General features: G+C 45.6%; 2 protein-coding genes and 1 long non-coding RNA gene across 6 annotated transcripts in view; 1 reads left to right on the top strand and 2 right to left on the bottom strand.

Annotated features, from left to right (window-relative positions):
- Nucleotides 1–3,057, bottom strand: part of onecutl (one cut domain, family member, like) — an 8,083-nt gene extending 5,026 nt beyond the window's left edge. The window contains exons 1-2 of the mRNA XM_088387166.1: nt 2,793–3,057; nt 813–1,938 (exon numbers count right to left, since the gene is read on the bottom strand). Coding sequence (XP_088243292.1) covers nt 813–1,806 — 994 coding nt within the window. The 5' untranslated portion in view covers nt 1,807–1,938; nt 2,793–3,057. The remainder of the gene's footprint in view (nt 1–812; nt 1,939–2,792) is intronic.
- The window catches only part of LOC148391622 (uncharacterized), a 27,169-nt gene extending 5,331 nt beyond the window's left edge, over nt 1–21,838 (top strand). The window contains exons 2-3 of the long non-coding RNA XR_015860865.1: nt 19,404–19,524; nt 19,888–21,838. This is a non-coding gene — a long non-coding RNA (uncharacterized LOC148391622). The remainder of the gene's footprint in view (nt 1–19,403; nt 19,525–19,887) is intronic.
- Nucleotides 6,422–22,850, bottom strand: hormad1 (HORMA domain containing 1). 4 transcript variants are annotated; one of them, XM_088387171.1, is made up of 17 exons: nt 22,717–22,826; nt 22,262–22,325; nt 21,891–22,035; nt 21,748–21,811; nt 21,628–21,664; nt 21,522–21,542; nt 21,416–21,442; nt 21,273–21,340; nt 21,045–21,193; nt 20,802–20,959; nt 20,669–20,737; nt 20,513–20,570; nt 20,243–20,292; nt 19,927–20,013; nt 19,508–19,564; nt 19,364–19,440; nt 6,422–8,197 (listed from the first exon to the last, which is right to left on the bottom strand). In XM_088387171.1, exons 2-17 carry the CDS (start codon nt 22,292–22,294, stop codon nt 8,137–8,139), a joined length of 1,161 nt encoding a protein of 386 aa, XP_088243297.1. In that variant the 5' UTR covers nt 22,295–22,325; nt 22,717–22,826; the 3' UTR covers nt 6,422–8,136. The 4 variants fall into 4 exon arrangements, with proteins under 4 accessions (XP_088243297.1, XP_088243296.1, XP_088243293.1 ...); XM_088387170.1 differs by having other exon boundaries at nt 21,891–21,959; nt 22,717–22,797; XM_088387167.1 differs by lacking the exon at nt 6,422–8,197 and adding an exon at nt 9,172–9,334 and having other exon boundaries at nt 22,717–22,850.

Below are 22,850 nucleotides of genomic sequence, written 5' to 3'. Positions count from 1 at the left end.
GCGAGGCCGCACGGCTGAATAAAAACAACATTGATGTGTATTTGCGCTCTGAAATCACAACATGCAAATGGGCCGCAATTCGTAAAGTTCAGTTGTATTTAACTTTTAAAATCCATTTGCATGTCATTTTTTATTCTGAGCATTTATCTATTGAGGTACAAATTTTGCATTTTAAATGAGAGCGTGCATGTTTACAAAACAATCTTGAATGATAACAATTAAAAAAATGAGCAATAGGCCGCAAGTGAACCCGCAAATCGGACTTTGCGCAGCCCTCATTTTGCATTTTCATCCTTTTCCAATCGCCACGTCCTTCACTCGGAGAATTCGTCCCGACGGCCTCTTCCAAACACTCGAGGGTGTCGTGGCGTATATAATTGAACCGCGGCTTAATCCCGAGCTCACCGGCGGCTCGTCGTGTTTGGACAAACGACTCGGCAGATAAACGCTTATTTGACAAAACAGCACGGGCGAGAGAGGAGACGCCTTCCTCGGAATGCTAATTCCCGTCTGGAAATGGCGGCCGAGGCGAGGCGAGGCGAGCTGCTCTTTCCCATGGTAATCAATACGCACTTGTAATTATACAAAAGCGGGATCGGCCACGAGGAAGGAAAAACAACAAACCGCCACCTCGGCAACATTCTGTGAAGAACAGCGTTCTACTGGGGATCCATTTGGAACCATGAGGAAGAAAATTCCATCTTTTTTTTCTGAACATGGAACATCATCCATTCTTTCTGCTATTTGGGACATCGTTTCATATGAGAAACGTCATTCCACGTTTTTGTACGCACGTGTGTGTGTGTTCTCACCCTCCAGCCGAAGCGAGGCCATTCTCTGGAACTCGGGCTCCTGCAGCCACCGGGACATCCTCTTGAAGGTCTCGCGTCCGGACTTGAGCTTGGCCCAGGGTTTGGGGTTCCTCAAGAGGTCCGAGAGCGTCCCCTGCGAGCGGCACAGGACCCGCTCGGCAAAGATGGCCTGCGGGATGCTGTAGCGCTTCAGCTCCGTGATGATCCTCTGCGCCACGTCTCGGGTGTTGATCTCCTCGCCGCCGCCCCCGCCCCCTGGGGAGCTGCCACCCAGGCCGCCGTCCCCCTGGGAAGATGAGAGGGAATGCAGGTGGTCCACGATCTTGGCGGCCTGCTGGCCGGGGTGGTGGTGATGGTGGTGGGCCTGGTAGTGCTGGCTGTAGATGTGAGGGTGGTGGGCCGCCCCGTCCATTTTGTTCAGCTGGTGCCCCATGGCCATGTCGCCGGCGCCCAATCCCGGGGGCGACATCTCCCGCCCAAAGTCCGAGGTCCTGCAAAAGAGGCTCCCGCCGTGGACGTCGTAACCGCCGTGGAGCATCTGTCCGCCGCCTCCGCCCCCGCTGTTGGGACTCCCGTAGCCGTGCATGGAGCCCAAACCCGAGGAGGGCGGCGTCATGGCGAGATCTTTGGCGTAAGGGTTGTAGAAGTTGGCGGGGAGGCCGCCGCCGCGATCCTCGCGCATCAGCGTGAAACTCCCGATGACGTTGCTGACGGGGAGACAGGGGTGGTGGTGATGATGATGGTGGTGGAACTTGTCGTCGAAGGGCTGCAAGGGGGTCAGCGTGGTGTAGGTGCTCCCCGACGCCGACGGGGAGTCGCCGCTGTAGCCCAGCGCCGACATGGAGTGCTCGAAGGTCGGCGGAGGCGCCCGCGGCTCGGCTTCCAGAGGAGGCCCGGCGGCGCCCAAGGGGGGCCGGGGGAAGGCGGCCGAGAGGTCCCGCGAGTGAAGCTCGGTGTGGCCGTGCAGCGACATCTCTCCCAGACTCCCGTCCATCCCGGATGGATTTATCGATGAGTGGGAATGTATTGATTTGCGGCGGCTAATTAATGATGTGAGCGCCGTTAAATACTTCCTCGTACTCCCACGTCACCCACAGGAAGACCCTCTTCAAGCGTCCTTTTGTGCCTGGATGAAATAACAGGACAGTTACACAGTGCAAAAACCGACATTTTTTGTCATTTTTACACCAAAGGGGTGCAAACCTAAGCGTTGTTTACATCATGTAATTGTTTTGGAAAAATTACTAAGCCCAATCGTTCCGAATTGTTTTTGTTGCTACCCCTTTGCTTGTCTTCCCTTTATGACACCCTTGGCACACATATTTGTTGAATTCAGTTAAGACGTCGTCACATGGGCTCGGCAGCCGTGTCTCGTAACTCAAACAAGCGTTCACAACTGCAGGTGAGCTGGAGTCAAGCCATGGTACACCAGGGACTGCTCACCAGCCAATCACGTTGCTTAAAAGACCCAAAAGCATTCACATTGTGGATAATTAGCATCAAGCTCACACTTGCATTTTGTATGTGAAATTAAGGTCGCAGGTGAACTGGATGGAGCCTGTCCTTGACTTTTGTTTGGCAAGAGAAGTGGGACACACTCTGGATGGATTGATTCATTGATTGATTGCCACTCAATCAAGGCACAAATGGACAAACAAGCACTAACATGGACGCAAAGCAGTCAACAGAAGCTGCCTGTTTTTTGGAATTGGGATGAGATGCGGGATTCAAATGGTGAAAGTCAGAAATCTGAGGCAAACGTGTTAAGCACTACTCCAGCATTCCAACAACAAAACGAGCACGTTTCACACCACCGCGTCCGAATCCCTTGTCTCGCGCACGCGCTTTTTCCCCTCAAATATTGAACCACATTTATTGGTACTTGGGGGGTAAAAATGCGGACAAATGTTCATAATAATGAATCAAAATCAAGCGATTCTAATTAAACAATGAATCAAAATGGTGCGTTCGCGGTCTTACCTTCAGCGCGCGTCCGCGACTTCGCCTGAGCATCTCCTGCATTGAGCGACGTGCACACGCACGGTCCGAAAACCTCCGTCAAGCTTTTTGTGTTCTCCACCCCCCCAAAAAAAGATACATATGCCTTTAATCCTTCGTTTTCTTCTTCCCCCAATGGTAATTTTGCTCCGCGTTCGCCCGCGTTGGTTTTAGCAGCTCCGCGGTGCTTTTTCTTTCATTATCTGCCGAGATCTTCCTCCTCCTCTTCCTCCTCTTCTTCGCTCTGCCAGCCACTTCATCGATCTCAGCACCAACTCTTTCTCCTCCTCCTCCTCCTCTTCTTCCTCACCCCCACCCCCCCACCCCTTCCTCCCCACTGTTCCCCCTCCCCTCGGTGCGTCACCACGGCCTTAAAATCTGACAGATGTGCGATGAAATTCCTCCTCCAATTAACCCTTTCTCTCCAGGGTGTGTGTGTGTGTGTGTTACATCTCCACCTCCATGATGAGCCCCCTCCCCTTAACCCCCCCCCACGCACACACTTATCTTAAGTTAAGTCCGTCCTTCTCATCCTTCTCACTCCAAAATCTCGGATCCAAGCGTTTAAAACCTCTTGAAATGCACTCTCGTCGAGACACTTGCTTAGGTACACCGTCCGATGCTCATGGAGGGAGAAAATGGTCTTTTCTTTCTTTGAAAAATAAATACATTTATTCAACGGTATAATATTTTTGGTCACCCAAATAATTCATAGTCGGCGTTGATTAATTTAGTGCTGCATGTGTCACTTACATCAAATATATATTTTTTGTCCCTCGTATTAAATAGCATAGATCTGTGTACCTAATTTAGTGACCAGTGTGAAGCGCCTCCATCTATAATTGCATTATCATTTCTAAGACAAAGGGCGACCGACGCATTGGAGCTCTCACTTGTTCACACCATGCATCTAATTTAATACAATATGTGCAGATAAATAAAAATAATATATAATATAGTGTATATTATACATAAGAATAACGCTACTTAATTTATTATCGACATTGTGTTCTATTTGTAATATTTTGGACACACACAATGACATGTACAATATGGATTATATACTTATATATGATGTACATTTATATACATTTGATTTTATTATGACTAATATAAAAAACAGTATAAAGCATTATTTTATTAGCCATTTGTAATTTTTTTAAAGGCATATTTTAGGGATGATTCCGCCAATGAGCTTTTTGCTGACTTGCTGCTTTATTCTGTTGTGTATTAGAATTTTCCTCATCGTAATCATCAAGTCTTTTTTTTTTTTTCACACGTGATCATTCAATCGACGCTGCGCGTGCACAGCAGATGCCGTGCGATCGATCCGCGTGCATGTGCACCAAGGGGCGTGCACGCGCGTCCGGGCCTACAGGGAGAAATAGATGGTTCTGGAAAGCTTCATGATGGGGATTGGGGTTCAAAGTTCAATCACAGTAACTTCGAACATGTAAGTTATGGGTCATATTTAAATAATTTTCAATTGAATTGGATGATCGATGAGTGTTAGGTTCCCCCTATTGGCCGAAAGGTCAGGAAGACGTCTGCGTGACGTTACACGGAGAACAAACAAATATTTTTGCGGGGATTCATTTTGTCCTCGGATTTTATTACAATTCAAAATTTATAGTGAAACAACGGAACAATAATCGTTTATCATTCATCATAAATGATCATTTATTATGCACATGCAAGTGCTGCAATTAAACGCAGAGATTGCTAAAAAAGGTGTTTTTACACGTTATATTCAAATCTGCAAAGTTGCTATTTTTAACCATACCGTGTATTGATTTTATATTTAGCCTATCAATGTTATTTTCACATTTATCAATTAAGGCAGCCTTTTTACCGATTCCTGTTAATCTTAATATTCACATTAACACGTGTTTTTACACACACGCACACACACACACACACACACACACACGCACAAAAAAACACAAGTTATTACAAGCACTGACTTTATTGTCATAATAACCAATTGAATGACATATATTAATTTTTTGTGGCCTTAAATGCAACAAAAGAACTTTGTAAAACTAAAATAAAATCTGTGCAATTCATCAATAACATTTCCAGTCGGCAATCATGATCCCGTTCACTCCACTTTATTTATGCACAAATGAAACGTATTTTTATTGTATTTCATTCTTTTTAGATTTTACAAGCACAGCAGTGGAATTTAAAGTTGACTTGCTTTGTGATTAAACAACATACACACATCTCTTTAAAAAAAAGTGAATAAATATAAACACCTTCAATACGTCTATTATTCCCATGCATTCAAATGTTACATTTGACTTAGAATTTAAAATTATCCGTCAAAAAACGATGAAACAACGAAATGACATGTCAAAAGTGAGCAGAAAACAAATTTAATTTGCTGTAAAATAAAATGCATCGTGCAAGAATGAACGACAATAGAATTGAAACAAATAATTACACTCAACTGCTTTATTAATCCAGATTCCAGAAGTACATTCAATATTAATTCAATATTATTACGTCAAAAGAGACATTTGCATTTCTTTCGTTAAATCAAACATTCAAGAATATCCTCCATTTCCCTTCCAGCCCTTATTTTTGTTTTTTTTAAATGTCTTCTGCTTCACTGAGCAATCAATAAAACGGCACGTGCACGCGCGCACACGCACGCGCCAGTCAATATGTGAATTAATTGCACTGGATTTCATGTAAGAAAAGGAACAAACGGAATCGCCGAATATTTTTGGGGGGAGTAAATTCTCGTGACTTCACACTTCTATTGATCAGCTGAGAAGGGAACTTAACTGTGATTTACATTTTTAAAATCAATAAACTCCAAAAAGACGGCCCAAAAACAAGCTTCAAACAAAAATATCACGACTCGTTTTTACATTTTAACACACACACACGCGCGCGCGCACAGACACAACTACAATGTCTAAAAAGACCCGCAACTTTATTTGAATGCATTCAGATCCGTGTTTTTTTTTTTTCCTCAGTAAAGCTCGCGCACGCGCTCACGTGCTTCGATCGATCGATCAACTGCTGCTGCAAAATAACATCAACCAAAAATTCATATTTAGAAATATTTAGGTGATTTTCGTTTTTACTCGTCGCGTTTCGTTTTTTTTTCTTTTCTTCAATTCATTGTAGTACTACAGCATCTTTTTTTTAAACTCATGTATAATCCAAAATATTGATTTATGGGCTGTCATTATTTCAATTTCATCTTTCAACTAACATGTAGCTAAATAAATTGGTCAAAATATTAGAAAATTATTAATAAGGCAAATCCTAGTGTTCTTTTATTGTGCAGTACAGATTTAAATAAGCACAACAATCAACGAATATCTGTCTAATCGTGTCAAAAAAGTGAAAAAGGCACTCTTTTTTTTTTTTCCATTTTATTTGTGTACCTAATGAAGTGGCTAGACTCTAAGCCTGTGTGTGTGTTGAGAGCGCAAGTATTAATATTCAGCATATTGATCCATGCATGTTAAACAGCTTCTATTTGTCCTACTACTATTTTCATAGAAGATGCGAGATCCATTTGCAAATGACGTCAAATTGTGTGTGTGTTTCCAGCTTATTAAATATGGAAATTCAATAAAAAGTTCATAAGATTAAGCAACGGCAACATTTATCAGCAACAATTTGAATAGTTCACGTTCTGATTTGCTTTCCGCCTCCTCCCCAGTGTATAAAAATAATCAATATTTAGTGAGATTGACACACATGCATAACTTTATTTTATAAAGGTGAGATTTACCTCAGCTTTATAAAATAAAATAAAAAATCTTGCTTCTAGGTAAAATAAAACAAAACAAAAATCCAGTCAAAATGAATATCAATGAAAAGGCTGAAACACAAAAATACACATAGGAGAGCAAATAAAACAAAACCAAAAATAGTCCAATTGAATGAACACAAAAGTCAATTAGAGCATGCTATAAAGAAAAAAAACAAAAAAACATATTGGACATATTTCGCTTGCATCACCATCTAACAAACACATAAATGTAAATGTTGAATGAATGTAACCAAAATATTAGATTACGTCACAAAAGCTGGTCAAGACCAACATAAACAGACACTGTAGCATGCTAACAACTGATTAGCTGCAACGAACATACTGTATATATTTCACCCGCGTCACCAGCCAATGAGTTAACACAAACGTCAAAGTAAAATGAATATAGTATATACCTGTCCGACATTGTTACAAAAAGAGAAATGAACAGGTTAAGGCCTACACATGTCTACAAATACAGAATTATGCTAACAACACGCAAGCTGTCTGGTTAGCTGAAATTAGCATGTTGGAAGTGTTTCACTCTTTTCATCACCACTGCAGTGCAAGAAGACAATTAAAATTAACATATGAAATATTACATTAAATACAAATCAATTTGTGTACAGAAACTGCAGCATGCTCATAATTGATTACCTGGAAGTAACATATTGGATGTATTACGTATTTTATATGGATAGATGTCAATGCTAAATGAATATCTCTAAAATATTATATTAAAAACAGATTAGTCTTCAGAAAAATCAACATGTAAGGGTCAATGTGAGCAGACCCAACAGCATGCTAACACACAAGCTAATTGGTTACATGCTAGTAGCATATTGGGCATATTTCACCTGTCTGCCCTGCCACCAAGTAAACAAATAGATCAGTGTTAAACAAATATATTTCAAAAACATAACATTAAGGGGAAAAAAAATCGGATTTCATTGAACATGGCAAGGGCAATATGAGTACAGACAATGTAGCATGCTAACAACACACATGCTAACTGGTTAACCTGTAGCATACTGGATATATTTCACCTGTGTCGAACATGAAAGTCAATGTTAATTAAACGAACATATCTTTACATCATTAAATTTGAAAACGTAAACATGTCAAGGGTTTGCCGCATGCTAACTGGATCATCACGTATTGGACATTTTTCACCTGCGTCAGCAGCCAAAAAAGTAGTGAACACCCCCCACCCGCCTGTGGAGCAATGACGAATATTTCAAGCGCTCCTTTGGGTCATATAAAAAGTCATTCCTCAAAGTGTTTGGCCTCCTAAGGCCTTCCCACCCTTCCTCCTCTTTTTTCCCCCTCTCTCTCCCACCTTTTCCCGCATCCTCGTCTTGGTCATGGCCGCATGCGTGCGATTATTCCCGTTTTGCTCCGCATCTAAAATCCGCTCTCCGTGTGCGTCCGAGGCGAAGTGTGTGTGTGTGCAGCCTGGTGCACAACTCCTTCCTTGCTTCCTTTCCTTCCCCTCCCTCTCCATCGCTCCCTCCCTCTCTTTAATCAGCATGTTAATAAGAAAGGTAACTAATCAATAGATTCAATGGCCTGGATTGATACCATCTCCATCCGCGCACCCCCGCTCGTGCTGCAACACACACACACACACACACACAAATACGTAGACGCGGGGGAAATCCGTTGTAAAAACAAGAAAAGTTGACAGAATTAGATATTTAGAAATATGTTGTGAGATTCTGCCTTCAAATCTGGGTTTAACCTGCAAGTTATTTCAAAACATGTTTGAAAGAAATAATGAAGCAGCATAGTGGAGGAGTGGTTAGCACATCCGCCACGCAGTTTGAAGGTTCTGGGTTAGAATCTTTGGCATGTTCTTCTAGTTGGAAAGGAGAACCTCCTGATTTTTACTTTGAATCGTGTTGGGCAATTTAATGTTTGTGGCTGAAATGAAAAAACATTTTCTCGGGATGATTGCTTCTTTGAAGGAGGTCCTCCAGTTTGTCCATCTTGAGAATTTGACCAGATGAGAATCATTTTGGATTTGCGGAAGGCTTGAGAATTTGGAGCTATCCTCAGAAGACGAACAATATTTGTTTTGGGATTCTTGTCAAGACACACTCGGGTCCTCTTCCGCTTCATTCATCTCCGGAATCTCACTTCCTGGTTGATGCGCAAGGTCTTTCCCGTTCAGGCCCCGAGGCCCCGGCCATGCTTCCGAGTCGCAGGGGAGGAGAATATTTAAGAGCGGCGGCGGCGGCGGCCTCGCTTAGGGCCAAAAAAAAAAAGACAGAAACATCAGTGGCGCTACCAAAGCTATCATCCTTCTTCACCCCTCAACATTTTATTAATAGACTGAAAAGTTCTCCCTCTCCTCGGGATATGAAGCTCCCTCACATGAGAAGCATGGCACGGGATGAAGGCGGATGGAGCAGTGAGGTGGCCCAACTGGAGCTGCCGGTGACCCTTCGCAAGCCCCCCCCCCTCACTCCCCCCTCCCTCGCTGTGCCTTCTGGTAAGTTGGCTGGCAGTGTACAGTGGGATGTGTAGATCTTTTTACATTCATCTCCCTCTTTACACCCCCCCCCCCCACCCTCCTCTTCTTCTGGATCATTTTTCAGCGGCGGCCGAGCGATCGATATGTAGAAGAGCGAGCGTCGTGCTGGCTGGCTGGCGCTATCATGTATCACGGTGGAATATGGCCTATAGATTATGGACACTTCATGTTTACAGAATTATTCTTTTGTTCTGGGGTCTTGACAGTACTCTGGAGGGGAGAAAATAAAAAGTTTGCATTTTTTACGTTAGCGGCTAACAATAGCGGCGACGGTAAAAATTACTCAGTAAGAAGAAAAAAAAATACAGGCTTTGAATTTGTATTTTTTGTACTCATTTATACAAAACCAATTTAAATAGCTAGCTGAAAACATGCTAAATTAAATTAGCTAGGAACTTTTAATCAAGCAATCAATCAAAACTGTAACTGCTGTGTCATCCACCACCGAGGAAAATATTTTTGAAAGTACCGTTTTCAAACGGAGGGATTCAAATGATGTTATGTGAAAAAAAATACTTAAGCACGTGGAGAAATGAAGTATTTTTACTTTTGTTACCTCTGGCCAGCGCCGATCAATAGTTCATATAAGCTGGCTCTGGATAACCACCGTAAACATTTGCAGTTTCTTTCAAGGAGCACTCAGCACACTCAGCACTGTCCATAAAGGCTTCACACTTTTATTTGGCCGTAATGGCGGGAGAGCAGGTAAAAAGATGGCGGCGCTCCGCTCTGCTTTGCTCTGCTCTGCATGTCGGCAGGCGGGCGGAATCCCAAAGGGGTCCGGATGGAGAATGACCAGTGCCCCCTCCTGACCCCGAGCGCCGCTGTCACCCTCCATCACCCCGCTCTCCATCTCGGACGGTGCGGTCACCTAGCAACCGGGGCCAGGGTTCGCCGCTCGCGGACCAGAGGCTATTGGGAAATCAATCGATACGCCTCGGCCCGAGCGAGCGAGCTGGCCGGCGCCGCCCCTCCTTCAATCCTCCGCACCCTCCCCCCACCTCAGCAAGCCTTGTTACTCCCAAATGAAGACGATGCAGTTTTCCACACGTATGCGCATTCATCCTCTCTCCTTCCACCTGATGCTGTCGGCGCTAGCTCTTAATGGGCTAGCACGACTCGCATTGCTAGCGTGAAAATAGTTTTGCTCTGAGGATGATGGGGAAAAAAAATCGGGTTTTTGGCCTTGTGAGGATAGATCGGAAATTTGATCGTTATAGTGGATGGGTCGGTACTACTGATTGTGGAGGCCTTGCGCCGATTAGATGGATCTGGCAACACATGACGTCAAAGGTGAAATCTGATTGGATGAAAAAAAAAGCGAGAGAAAAGGTCCTGACCGCTCACTCCTGATATAAATAAAGCAGAGGTCCGCTGTTCCCGGACAAGAACAGGCTGATGTATCTTTCCCGACAGCGGTCCAGCTGATTTTGGATCAGGAGGCAGCGGTCCTGCAATTAATCAAATTTCACGCCAGCTTTTTCTTTCATGAGGACCGAATCGAATCGCTGACTAGCCGCTTTCTCGTTTCTGGAATTCTCAGCACATTCGAGCACTTTGGTGCAATAACTCCGAGCAGCAGATCATCCGGGTCGGATGGTTCCGCTTGTGTTTCTGAAACTCGGGAGTCGGTGAGCCGTGACTTGGGGCTCCGCAAAATCATTTGCAAAGCTCTGTTATGATTATGACCTATCGTGACGGAAATTCCGGGGCCTTCCAGAAAGTAGCGGCGAGGGCTAGAGATACAAAATGGACCTTAGGACATATCAGGAATATCGAAACGAAGATACCCCTACTCTTAAAATACTCTTAAAAATACATATAATGAAAATAATAAAATAAATAATTATTACAATAATAAAATAATTAATCAAAATATATTAAAAGTAATAATAAAATATATAAATACTTAAAAATACTCAGCACCCTCAACTAGAGGAGGATGGGTCAGTGCCATCACTTTAAAACAGAAGGCAGGTGGAGAAGGGGGTGATGATGAAAGGACGGGGGAAGGACAGAGGAAGACGAAGAGGAGGAGGAGGAGGAGCAGAGCTGAGCAGTGGCAACAAACCAGTGCTAATCTCTTCTTCGATCAGAGCCCATCAGAGTGGACAGCAGCTAAGAGCTCAAAGAGGGCCTGCTGCTCCATCTGGACATTAACAAACAACCTTTAAGGGGCTTGCTTGGAACATCTGACTGCTCCCAGATCCCAATCTCTGCTACTGTGTCTATTTCCCCAAATCTCAACCACAGCGGCCCATTTTGAAAAATCTACTTTGCTGTCAGCACAGGAGCAAAAACAGCATCTGGAATGGCTTCAACGGACAATCGTTCATTTCATTACAGGCAACCAAATGAAATTCCACAGCTTATCTTCACGTTAATGTCATCATGTCAGAGATAATGTCATTCCGAAGAAATCTTTGATAGTCTCTTGACATTTGAGGAGAAAATTCAACATGGGGGTCATTTTGATGGCAGACAGCTGCAGTGGCCCCACCTTGAGATGGGCCCACTAAGAAGATGATGCTCGCTCTCTCTTTTGGAGGGCCCCCAGATGGTCATCCAGCACGTGGCTGAAGCTGGATTTGCCAAGTGACCTCCTCCCAACTCCCAGCTGGAAACTGTGGCCAGGTCACTGATCTCTGAGCCTCTCGTGACCCCCGCTGACCCCCCTCCTCCAAGCCACCACTAAACTTCTCCTTTTTAGGACCAGCTGCCATCGTAGTGGTAGACCCACCAAGGGAGTGTCCAGCTGCCCTCTCGGAGTCCGCTGGCCTTTCACTGGACACCAGAGACCCCGAGGGGGTGGGGCATAGAGTAAAAAGGATGGGCTGGACCCCTACAAAAAATAAGAACCTTTGAGGGAGGGGGGGGGGGGCACAGAGGCGTGACATTGACACGCACGACAGAAAAGAAGCTTTTAACCGTAAAAGTGGAACAGCCGCCTCTGGAAATCGGAGGCGACAGTAAATGCGCGTGTCCCTCATTGTCCTCTTTACATGACCAGAGCAAGGAGGCGGGACCAAACTGAAACCAGAGAGCAGAGGGAGGGGAACCAGTTGTACAGTCGGATGACTTGGCATGAGGGTAAAATGGAGAGGGGGGGTATTTGGGGGAGTTGTTTGTACCCTTGTGCCTGGCTGGAACTCGGCTGCTCACCGAGAGAAGAAGCTTCTGGGTTGGCTTGCCTGGAGTCAAGTCGATAAATCAATAGGACACACGTCACTGCAGGCCCAGAGAAGCCACATGAAACTGTCATTGATCGGCATAAGGGGGGGAGGGAGGGGGGGAGAGAAGAGGGGGTGTCGGTGGGGGTGGGGGAGGCAAGCCAGGAGCCCAGGGGTCATCTATCTAATCTCTTACTATTGCATCTCCTGCTCTTCTTCCTCCCCCCTGACCAATGTGGTGGACCGGGAGTCAAAGGCCGGGGTTCTGGCCGGGGTTCTGTTCTCTTCAGAACACCCACAGCTGATTGGGTTCCGTTGCTATGCATCGTGACTCCGCCCAGTGATCAATACGATGCGTGTCGGAGCGGGTGCAGCGCTTTTGGGCTCGCTGATTTGTTTGACTGTTCAACCTTGACCTGGTCGGTGTCTTTGGACCTGACTGTTCCACTTCTTGAGACACGTACACACACTGGCGGACACGCGCTCAGCGGGCTAATTGCCGCCGCATTGATCACGCTTACTCGACCTCAAAATTGGGGTCAAGCACAAAAGAGTCAGGAAGCAACTGCTGATTTCACACCGTCATCTCTGCAACGGCCAACCAATGGTCCGACATTCCCCGTTTGGGCTCCGGCGCCGTCTTTTCAATGACTCGGCTATTAACGTTGTGTAATTTGTGTCATTGTGGAAGTGGACTTTTTTTCCTGACACGTTCATTAGCGCAATAGGTGCTCCGAACGGACAGGTGCAGGATTCATGGCAACCCTCTGTCTTTCCCCGGTAGGGTTGCCATGGAAACGGCTGATAGAGTAGGCTTATCGATCGCCGCGTCCACCCCGACCCCCAATCCCCCCCCCACCTCGCTCCCCGACCCGACTTTTTTTCCGCGGTGATGGGCGTGGATCAATAGTCTGTATATTGTATGCTCCTCTTGCCATGGGAGGAGGAAAGGGGGGGCGAAAAAGGATTGTAAAAATTGCAAGTGATCGTATTTAACACGGACAAAAGCAGATAGGAACGCAAGTGACTTGTTAAAAAAAAAAAAAAAACTAAAGCCTGATTATGGAGGAAAGGACGATGTGGCCGAAGGAGCTTTTTTTTGCGGCGTTGTCACACCGTGTTTGCTCCTTTCATGCCCAAACAGGGCATCCATTGAAATGGTCATCGCAATTAGCCATCAGAGAGGGTCAATTCACCTCTCTGAGAAGGTGGGTGGGTGGGGTGGGGGGTTTGCTGTTGCAGACCTGGGGGAGCTCGTTTAAATCTCGCCCGAGGGTTCCCTCAAGCAAGGGGGTCACGGTTGAAGTCGGCCAAGGTGGGCTCCGCTAGTCCAGGTGTTTCTGTCGCCCCGAGGCACGGTCATCACGATTCCGAGAGAGAGAGGCGCCCATGAAAGGGTGGCGGACACAAAGGCTTTTGAAGACGTGTGGAGAAATTAGCCCGTCAGCTCAGCCATGGTCAACAACCTTGGAAGACACGCCCACCTTTTGCCATAAGCACCCTGCAGCCCCCGCCCCTCCCCTCCAGAACAGCTTGATCCCGAAGCTCACAAGTCATCCTGCCAGTTTTCTACCTTCTTTTACATCTTAAAAAATACAAACATTGTAAAAAAATAAGACTCCCTGAGAAAATATTGTTTTAACTTCACCTGAAGTAAACAACCTATTAACACTGTTAAATTATCCCAAAAAATAATACAATATATATAAAAACATAAATGCATATTTTCATTCCGAATTGTTTTACTTCATATAACATGGCTGTCCGATGTCTGTATTTCTGTATCCAACACTCTTCGAGGAGTGTAAATACAATTGACTTACTTTCTTGCCATCACCCCGGCGAAGTAAAATTAGCCGCGAGCGTGCTAACGAGAAGGGAAAAAAAGCACATCGTCTTAGCTGCACTTAGCCTCACAATACGTCCAAGCTGTGCATTTCTCTTCAAGTACACACACAGCATATTCTATACAATCTCACACACACACACACAGTCAATATGTTTGGTGTTGACGGGGAGGAATGTGCCCCGAGGCTCCCATATAAAATTAGCAGACCATTCCCATGTTGGCTCCCTTTCATGCCCCCGCTCGCAAAGCGCCCCAACGCCAACTGTATCAATAATTCAGCCACAATTTAGCCCAAGCGGGGCCCACATGTTCCAGGTCAGTTGCAACACGCGCTGTCGCCTTTCTGGTCAAACTGTCTCCACACTGACATCTTGCTTTTCTGGATCTGCAAACTGACAGCTGGCCTCCCGTATGCCGAGAGGAATGAAGGTGATTTTGTCATCGTTGTATTTTGTGTTTTGGCTACATAAGTGCCTTGAGCTGAGTTAGCACGTTAGCGTCGGTGCTGTAATTGCAGCCAACAGATTTAAGAACGACAAATCTGAGTTGGAATCCACAAGAGCTCAACCACATAAAAATGGTTTTAGCATTTGTGTGAGAAGAATGAAGTAGAACCCAATGGCAACTGACCATGCCTGGAGTTCAGCAAGGTTCCACTTTGGAACCCTTTGACTTCTACATTTTGGGGCTTGAGCCTAAATTATGTTTAAGTGAGGACTTGAGGTTGACAAGCAGTACTTGACAATGGGTCTCCTTCATTCAGGATTCCTCCTCGGAATCCTCATCGCCTCCATGTCTTTGGGGGGGGATTGAACGGCTCCCCCCACGCAACCAACAACAGGGCACGTCTTCAAGGAGCTTTGGGCTGCTAATCTGCTTGGCTGTAGCTGAGATGGAAATGTGTGGCGGGTGTGTGTGTGTGTTCGAGCGGTTGTATGCACTTGCCCCTCGGCCACACAAAAAGGCCTGGAGACAGCCGAATGCTGCAAGGGCAAGGAAGTCAACCTCTGAAGGCCAAATGCGGCGAATGAGAAAGTTTGTCCTGAGGCCCAAGGTGCTTCCTCATGTGGTCCAAACGGACCTGCTGTGCATAAAATATACATCCAGCACCGGCGGGGATGTACACACACAGACACGCACACAAGCGATGGTCTGCACTGTTTATGCTGGATTCAAATTCTGAATCTCTGAACCGACCCGCAAACCACTTGTCCACCGTGCTGACCGAGAAGCTCATATTTCCCACAAAAACAAAAGAAGACAAATTGTCATCAGATTGTGCCTGTAAAAACCCATGTAGGGTAATGCGATCATCCAAATACAATATGGGGGCCAAAGTATCATTAGACAGCATTTTGCCGTCCACCTAGCAGCGTATCGATACCAAACCACAGGAGGTATCATCGCCATTGATTATGTGTCTAATTCTGTTGGATAAAAGGCGGACGAGAGTCGCTCCGGGCGGGATGAAATAGCAAATCAGATACAAATAAAACGCCACGCAGTTGCTGGGATGAGTTGCTCGGAATGATTACGCCAGAAGAAGACAAATACGTCCAAATGAAGGAGACTGTCCAAAGAAAATGTGGCAGCAGTAATGGCGGCAATAATTCCTTTGGCCAATTTTGGTGGGGTTTTTTCAGACATGTTCACGTCGGCCATTTAGGAGGATCAATAATAGGTTATAGAAGAAGTCCGAACAGGTTAAGTGTTCCTCGCAGAGCAATGTGTGCTAAAAAAAAAAAAAAAAGGACATAAAGCGCAAAAATGATTTAATGCTCTCGGGACCTGGCCGTGCTCGTTCGGCTCCTGATGAGCGGTTGTCGCGATTGGCCTGCACCGGCGTCAATAATTCATCGATAATTTCATTTCAAAAGATGGATACAAACTTGAATGATTATGGCCAGTGAGGTACTTTGAATTCACTTAGCCTTCCGCCCTGATCTTAACGCAGCAAAGCCGAAAAAATACGATGACACCATTTTCAACTCAAATATTAAGCTAGCGAGTTAGCTTAAATATCCAATGTGTCATTTTACCCTTGAGAGCCATTAAAAACCTCCATCGTGCTTATTTTGAAGAATTATTCACAATGCGTCAAAATATAAAGTGAATTGAGCTTACATACTGCTCGTATCTCAAATTTCTGCTCTCAAGTCAAAGCAAGAACTCGAGTTCTTCGTCATCCGTAATGTTCGGGATTACAGCATGTCGATAACGCGGCGAGGAGTTAAATGAGTCGGTCGGCTCGGCGAAGGCCACCTTTCAAGGTCAGCGCCGACACGACGGATGATTCCCGGTCTTGCGTCAAGGTCAAGCGTGACCCAATTTAGAACAACTCCGTAAAGGTTATTTTGAAAAAAAAGATAAATAAGACAAAAACTGTTATGGAACTGGATTTTGTAGTGAATCTCTTCCCAAATTTATCTGGAATAAGTTCACGTAGCAGACAAACGCGGTCCGGCCGGACTTGTTTGTCACAGCTTCACGTGAGGACACAGCAGAGGTCCATTGATTTTGGTCTCTCTGGGGAGCAGAAGGCTTTCCGTGCGTATGGTCGGGCCCGCGTGGTGTCCGGCTCAATGCGGCGCCTCGGGGGCCGCTGTGACAAACGCGCCGTGACCGAGGCGCAAACGCACAAGGCGGCCTTTTGTGAGGCCTCGGCACGTGGCGGGACGCTTTTAGGACTTCAAATTTGAAACTCAAACATAAATGTCATCCTTCACGATCAACGCCGCAGAAGAGGTCAACTATGTTTTTAAACTCAGCTTGAACCTTCAAGGTTCATATTCGAGACTTGAAGCCCACACCCTCCGACACGTGGCGAGAGGATACACTCCGCTCCGAGTCAGTTAGCGCCTCATGCCGATCGTCACGGACAATGGGGCAAGGGCAAGTTTGTCCCGCCCCTTTGCTCCCCCCCCCCAAGGGAGACACGAGCCGGGGGCAGGCCGCTCTAATGGCCCAAGCGTGACATTTAAACCCCTGCCCTGCGGTAGTTTCAGGGGGGCTTTAGTGGAAAGAGGGAGCAGTGAACATAGAGAAAGGAAAAAAAGGGTGTATGAGGCAAGGCTCACCCTGCACACGCGTGCCCCCCCCCCCCCCACCCCCCCTTCAGTTGTGAGCTAGCGGGGGCCCCTATTGTTAGCGGCCTGTCCCCGAAGAAAAGCCCTTTTGCGGAGCAAACAATTCAGCTGTCCACTCGGATCACAATGGAGGCTCATCCCGTGGCTTTTGAGCATCTGCTCGGACCTGCCGACCAGCGTTCGTACTCGCACCTCGGCACGCTAAGTCCCGAGTTTGCCTGCCCACCACCACCTGCTCTCTGCATGGCCGCCTTTGAGGGTTCCCGTTTGCGATCAATAGCGCTGATGAGGACAAACGGACAGATTTTTTTGGGGGGAATGTTTACATCCGAGAAGCCAACTGTATGAGCTGAGCGTGACGCTTGTGTGAAGAACAAGAAACAGGCAGGAGTTGTCTCCGAGGGCCTCTGTCTCAAAGCCTCTTGCGTTGCCCACTATCGCCCCCTGGTGGAGCGACACAATCAAGGCAGTCCACCATTAAAAAAAAATTTGCAAAGTAGCCAATTCCAATTTGCAGGAATGCTGATATTTTTTACCTTCATGTACTTTATATTTAAATCAAATATCATATGTACCTCTACTGAAGCATTTTTAGACCACCTATTGTGTGTTAGAACATTTTTCCAGGAGAATATCGGAGTGCTTTAGCAGATTTTCCGGTGCGCCCACTCGAGCGGGGGTGCGCTAATCAGCTCGCAAACATTTGCTGCCCTTCTGGCAATGTCAAAGGGGTCACAGTTCTTGAGCTGGATGTCCACTGCATTGCTGCCGCCACCCCCCGAGCCCCCCCCCTCCTCGGGGGCCCACGGGCCCTGCAGGCACAATCACAGAGGCTGCCTTTAATCTCCGCTGAGCCTGGACTGAGTCGAGCTGGCTGTCCATCAGGCCTTGACCGCACGCCGGCTGCCGGACCGCCGCTATTGACCGAGCCGCGCGGCGCCGCGCTCTGATTGGTCAACTGCCGTGTTTGCGCAGCTGATTGATCGGCCTGCGCTGCCGGCTGAACGTGTGTCCCTGAATTTCATTTCAGAATTCATTTGCGGCCAGCGCTTGTGTGTAGAAATGAAATGTGCGAGTGAAGGATTGTGGGTGAGGACGGGCTATTGTTGGACCGCAGAGGAAAAGTACAAGACGGCGTTAAAAGTTGCTCGTATTTACATCGTGTGGGAGTGCCGCGTGATCTCCCGCGTTGCTTTTACGTTGATGGATTTTATGTCCGTTTTATATTCGTGTGTTGTTCCCGTGCACGTCGCTGTTGTAAAACTGGACTTTCCCCGTGGCGGTTCTAATAAAGTCTTATTCCAGGAGGGCTTGTATCGCATTTCAGCCTCTCGCAACTATTTCTTGGCTCGTTCACGCCCTCTGCTTTACGCCTGTCGTCTTAATAACGTTGCGCACGCGCCGCCGAGAGACAATAAAATAAACGCGGCGCTCCCTCCACACAATGCCGTGAGCGGCCATTTGATGGAGTCCCCCACCCCCAGACAGCGAAGGGGCTGCTGCTTGGATATGCATCACAAAGGCTTCCTGCGGTATTGATCGGCAGCGGGTTTGGCCAGTCTATCAGCAAATGTTCCTCTCTCCGGGAAAAACAATAGGAGATTAAAAACGCGCAGCTCGGCCGCGGAGGAGCTCAAAGGTCACTTGTCCTCACGTATAATCCACTTTCACTTAACGGCTTCATTTTCACTACTCGGCATGCAAATGCTGCTTGTTTGGTGACTTTAGTGCTCGCTGACTGGTCGGAGTGCAAAAGAATGATGGATTGAATTGTAGCGATATACTTTTTAGTTTTCCTGATTTTTTTTCGGGGGCTGAAACATCTCGCTCAATTTTTGCTGCGTGAGCAAAAAAATGGTGTCGACAACGTTGACATCATCGACCAACTACAGGAACAGCAGTCAGTAAAAACAATTTGAACTTGTCATTTATGGCAATGCTGACCTGCAGAAGTCAAACTTGCGGAGACAACATTTCAAAATGGTACAATAACAGACAGTGAGAAGCTCACAAATACAACAACCAGAAGAAAAGAAAAGTCTTCCAACTGCTAACGCAACAAAGTTCACGTGCGGTATTTTAAAATACCTCACAGGTGAGCAAATGCGGGGGAAAAAAAGAGAGACGAGCTTACACGTTCGTTTTGGATTCGCTGAACTTGCGTTTCTTCACAGGTACCTCCTGACTGTTGGGGATGGTGTACTGGTGAATCTGATGGTAGAAGATTTGAACAAGTGAGCTGACAGGCGGCGATAACACAAGAATGTGTCCTGCTTACCATATTTTTCTTGACAGGTGCTTGCTTTCTTGTGCCCGTCGTTGCCTTTTTCTGGTGCTGACAGAAACGTGCGGCACCGTGTTAGGATCACCTTAAATGACTTTACGAAAGGTCTCGCACGTCGAAATCTTGATCGACAGTCTTACGTCATCAGAAGAAACCACCCTGTCGTGGCCTTCGCGTTCTATTTTTGCACAGGAACCTTCTTGTCTTCCGCACATTTGTTTGTGTCTTTAATTCTTGAGACAGATAATATTTGGACTTACCTTTGAGGTCTTCTGCTTTAATTCTTACACACAATTTCTGAGGAGCCTTCATTTTAAATTCTTACTCTTTTTTTCTCTTTGGCAAAAACATTTCTCTTTTTCTTTTTTATTGAGATGACTAGCGCAAATGAGAGAATGCAAGGATACACTAACCATGGTGTGTTGAATGACGCGTCCGCTCCTGGTGGTCATTGTGGACGTCTCCATGTCAGATGTTCTTTTCAGCACATCAGTCTCCATCTGAGAAGAACCCTTCTTACCACCACTTTTGAATCCTACAATTTTTTGTAGCTGCTTTTCATTCACACTTTATGGAGTATTTTTTAAATCTCGTGTTGTGTCGCTGCTGAGTTTAAGGTTTGAAATGTCCCACCCCCCTTTGATGAACCGAACTCGTATTTCTTGTCAAGCATCCTTTCATGAGCAACAGCGTATGCGGTAGTGATGACAATGACGATGTCACGCTCACCGTTTTAACCTCACAAGTGTTCTCATGGCAGGTCAGCTCAATCTCTTGTGCTGATGAAAAGGAAAAAAGAACATAAGCCAGTGTGAAGTCTTTTTTTTTTGTTTTGCAACTTCCAAGGGAGCTCGCTAAATTTGATCCATTTTTGATACTTGCAAAAATGGGTGCATTTTTCGGGCATGACAACAGGATAGAACAATAATGTAATAATAATAACAATAGGAGGGCTGTTGCTTTGGCCCTAATTAATAAGAAACACGAACAAGATTTTACCTTCATTGTCTATTTTGTCGCTTTGGGGCGTGGTGTCCACATGTTCACTGAGAGACTCCTACAGGTGGTGAGATTAGCAAACATACGATGTCATTTTTCGTTGACAGCAAGTGGCAAAATGGCCGCCCACTAAGAGTGCCTGAGTGAAAAAGTCACCTGTGACAGGCTCCCGTCACGTTTTAGCCGAAGGCACCATCTGTTTCTCTTTCTTGTGCTCTCCTCCACCTGTGGACAGGAAGCATCAGATGTTACTGTCGGTCCCAGGAGGTGTGTGGTTCCCGGCACTCACCGGCTCCAGCCTGTGTCTCTCGGTGACCATGTCCAACTTGAGCGAGTGGAAGGGCGTGGCCACCTCGCCCATGGTCAGACTCACCGGCTCCCGCTCAAACACCAGCATGTTGTCATCAGCATCCTTGAAGCCCGGTGGCTGGTAGTCCTGCGGCGTAACTGAGCGCACGGCGTTCCGATCAGAATTTAAACGAGAGATCCATGCTAATTGCTAAGATAATCTAAAAGAACCGGAGCCATTTACCATCATCATAGTAGGTCAGCGTCATATTCAGGAAAGCTTTGTTGGGCAGAGGGCCGAGGTTCTGCAGAAGCAGGTAGAGCTTCCTCACCAGCAGTATGCTGGCCTTCTTTGTGTTGCCGAAAGACACGGCAAGATCCTTGTTTTCGGTGCTGATGGGAAAAGAGCTAGAATGAGCGGACGGACGGGTGAGATTGATTTTGGGTCATGTTGCTCTTCAAAAAATAACACCTGGCAAAGTCCAACTGAGCCCCTTCTGTGTTGTACTGAATCCTAAATTGATAAAACTCAGTCACGTTCTGAAAAAGGAGACATGTCAGATGCGTTACAATCCTGTCAAGTGGTCAACGTCGTTTGTTGTGCCATCACCTTACCTGAGGGTTGTCGGGCTCTGACGAAACCTGCAAACGTGCCGGAAGTTGACGTAAAATGGCCATTGACATGACTTAATAATTTCATCGTCACAAAAAAGAAACTTACTGTGATAATGACGGTCTGCAGCTGGAGGGGAAAACAAATGAGGTTTGATATGATGCAAAATGTTCAAATGTGAACCAAAGGATGAATATTGTTAAATATGTCTTACGTATTTCATCTGAATGGCATCAAAGCATCCCATAATCCTTCGGAGGGGAGCAGAAAGAGTCATGAGCAGAGACATTCCGACATGCCTCTTGTTTGTAAGTGGAAAAATGCAGACATTTACCATTTGACAAGCTGACAGGCGCCCGGACAACTGCGTTCCTCTCTGAGGATCATCACTCTCTGATCTGTGGGAAGAAACTTGTTGACTGAAATTAAACACTTAATGAAACATTCATCGTTTTATCGCACCCTCTATTGACCGACCTTCAAAATATTTGATCCCGTAGGCTCCCTCGGGGAAAAGTCCTCGAAGGTACATGATGCCCGACACGCCTATGGCCAAAAGATTTTTGATGACAGTGATAGACTGCCGCTCGGACACAACCTGATTGGGGATCAGGTGAGTGTTCTGCGGAACAAACACACACTTGTTTATTCACACAGAACCCACAGCGTGTATGCAATACCCATATAGGTTTTATTATTCAATGGCATATAGATTATATTATTTAATGGCTTTAGTACTTCTAAATAAACAAAAAAGCATCACATTCATGATTGATTATAGATTTGATTAAGTTGCTTCATTTAAATACATTACTGTTAAACATGAGGTCCTTATTGATTATATTTACCTTAGATGTTCTTATTTGTTGTACACATGTCATATTTTCAGCGAAACAGAACGTAAATCGAGATCTGGGGGGAAAAAAAAACAAGATTTAATGAACAAACACAGATTAGCTCGTTACGTTGGTTTAGCAAATTAAGCGAACACATGAAGTAACTAGTTATAACAGTTAACCGTTCTAAATTAATCATTCAGCACTTGTGTATTTTATTTACACATGTCATATTTTCAGCGAAACAGAACGTAAACAGAGATCGGGGGAAAAAAAAGATTTAATGAACAAATACTGATTAGCTCATTACGTTGGTTTAGCAAATTGAGCTAACACATGAGCTAACTAGTTATAACAGTAAACCGTTCCAAAACTCATTCATCACTTGTGTATTTAGCTAATGAAATTGGACCCCAAAATTATTACGAATATTAAAACGATTAATACAGACGAAGGATGAACTTTACCTGGAGAAAAAGTTCAATTTGAAAATGGTTTCGACTCGGTGAGGAAACCGCAAAACACAACGGCAAATGTAACGTTTGATTGACAGGTAGCAAAAATTAACAAGTGGCCAATCAAGCAAGAGGGGCGGTGCTTT

This window comes from Syngnathus floridae, chromosome 10 (genome assembly GCF_059516105.1).
Source record: "Syngnathus floridae isolate MCC-2025c chromosome 10, RoL_Sflo_1.0, whole genome shotgun sequence".
In the NCBI taxonomy this organism is placed as follows: Eukaryota; Metazoa; Chordata; class Actinopteri; order Syngnathiformes; family Syngnathidae; genus Syngnathus; species Syngnathus floridae.
The sequence above is the reverse complement of the archived record's forward strand: the minus strand, read 5'-3'. Positions and strand labels throughout refer to the sequence as shown.

Excerpts from the sequence above, each read along its gene's own strand:
- hormad1 (XM_088387171.1), bottom strand. The coding sequence starts at position 22,294 with ATGACATGTGTACAACAAATAAGAACATCTAAG. Across the intron at positions 21,812-21,890 it reads CGGGATCAAATATTTTGAAG|ATCAGAGAGTGATGATCCTC; the intron begins GTCGGTCAATAG and ends TTCTTCCCACAG. Across the intron at positions 20,293-20,512 it reads CGACAAAATAGACAATGAAG|CACAAGAGATTGAGCTGACC; the intron begins GTAAAATCTTGT and ends CCTTTTCATCAG.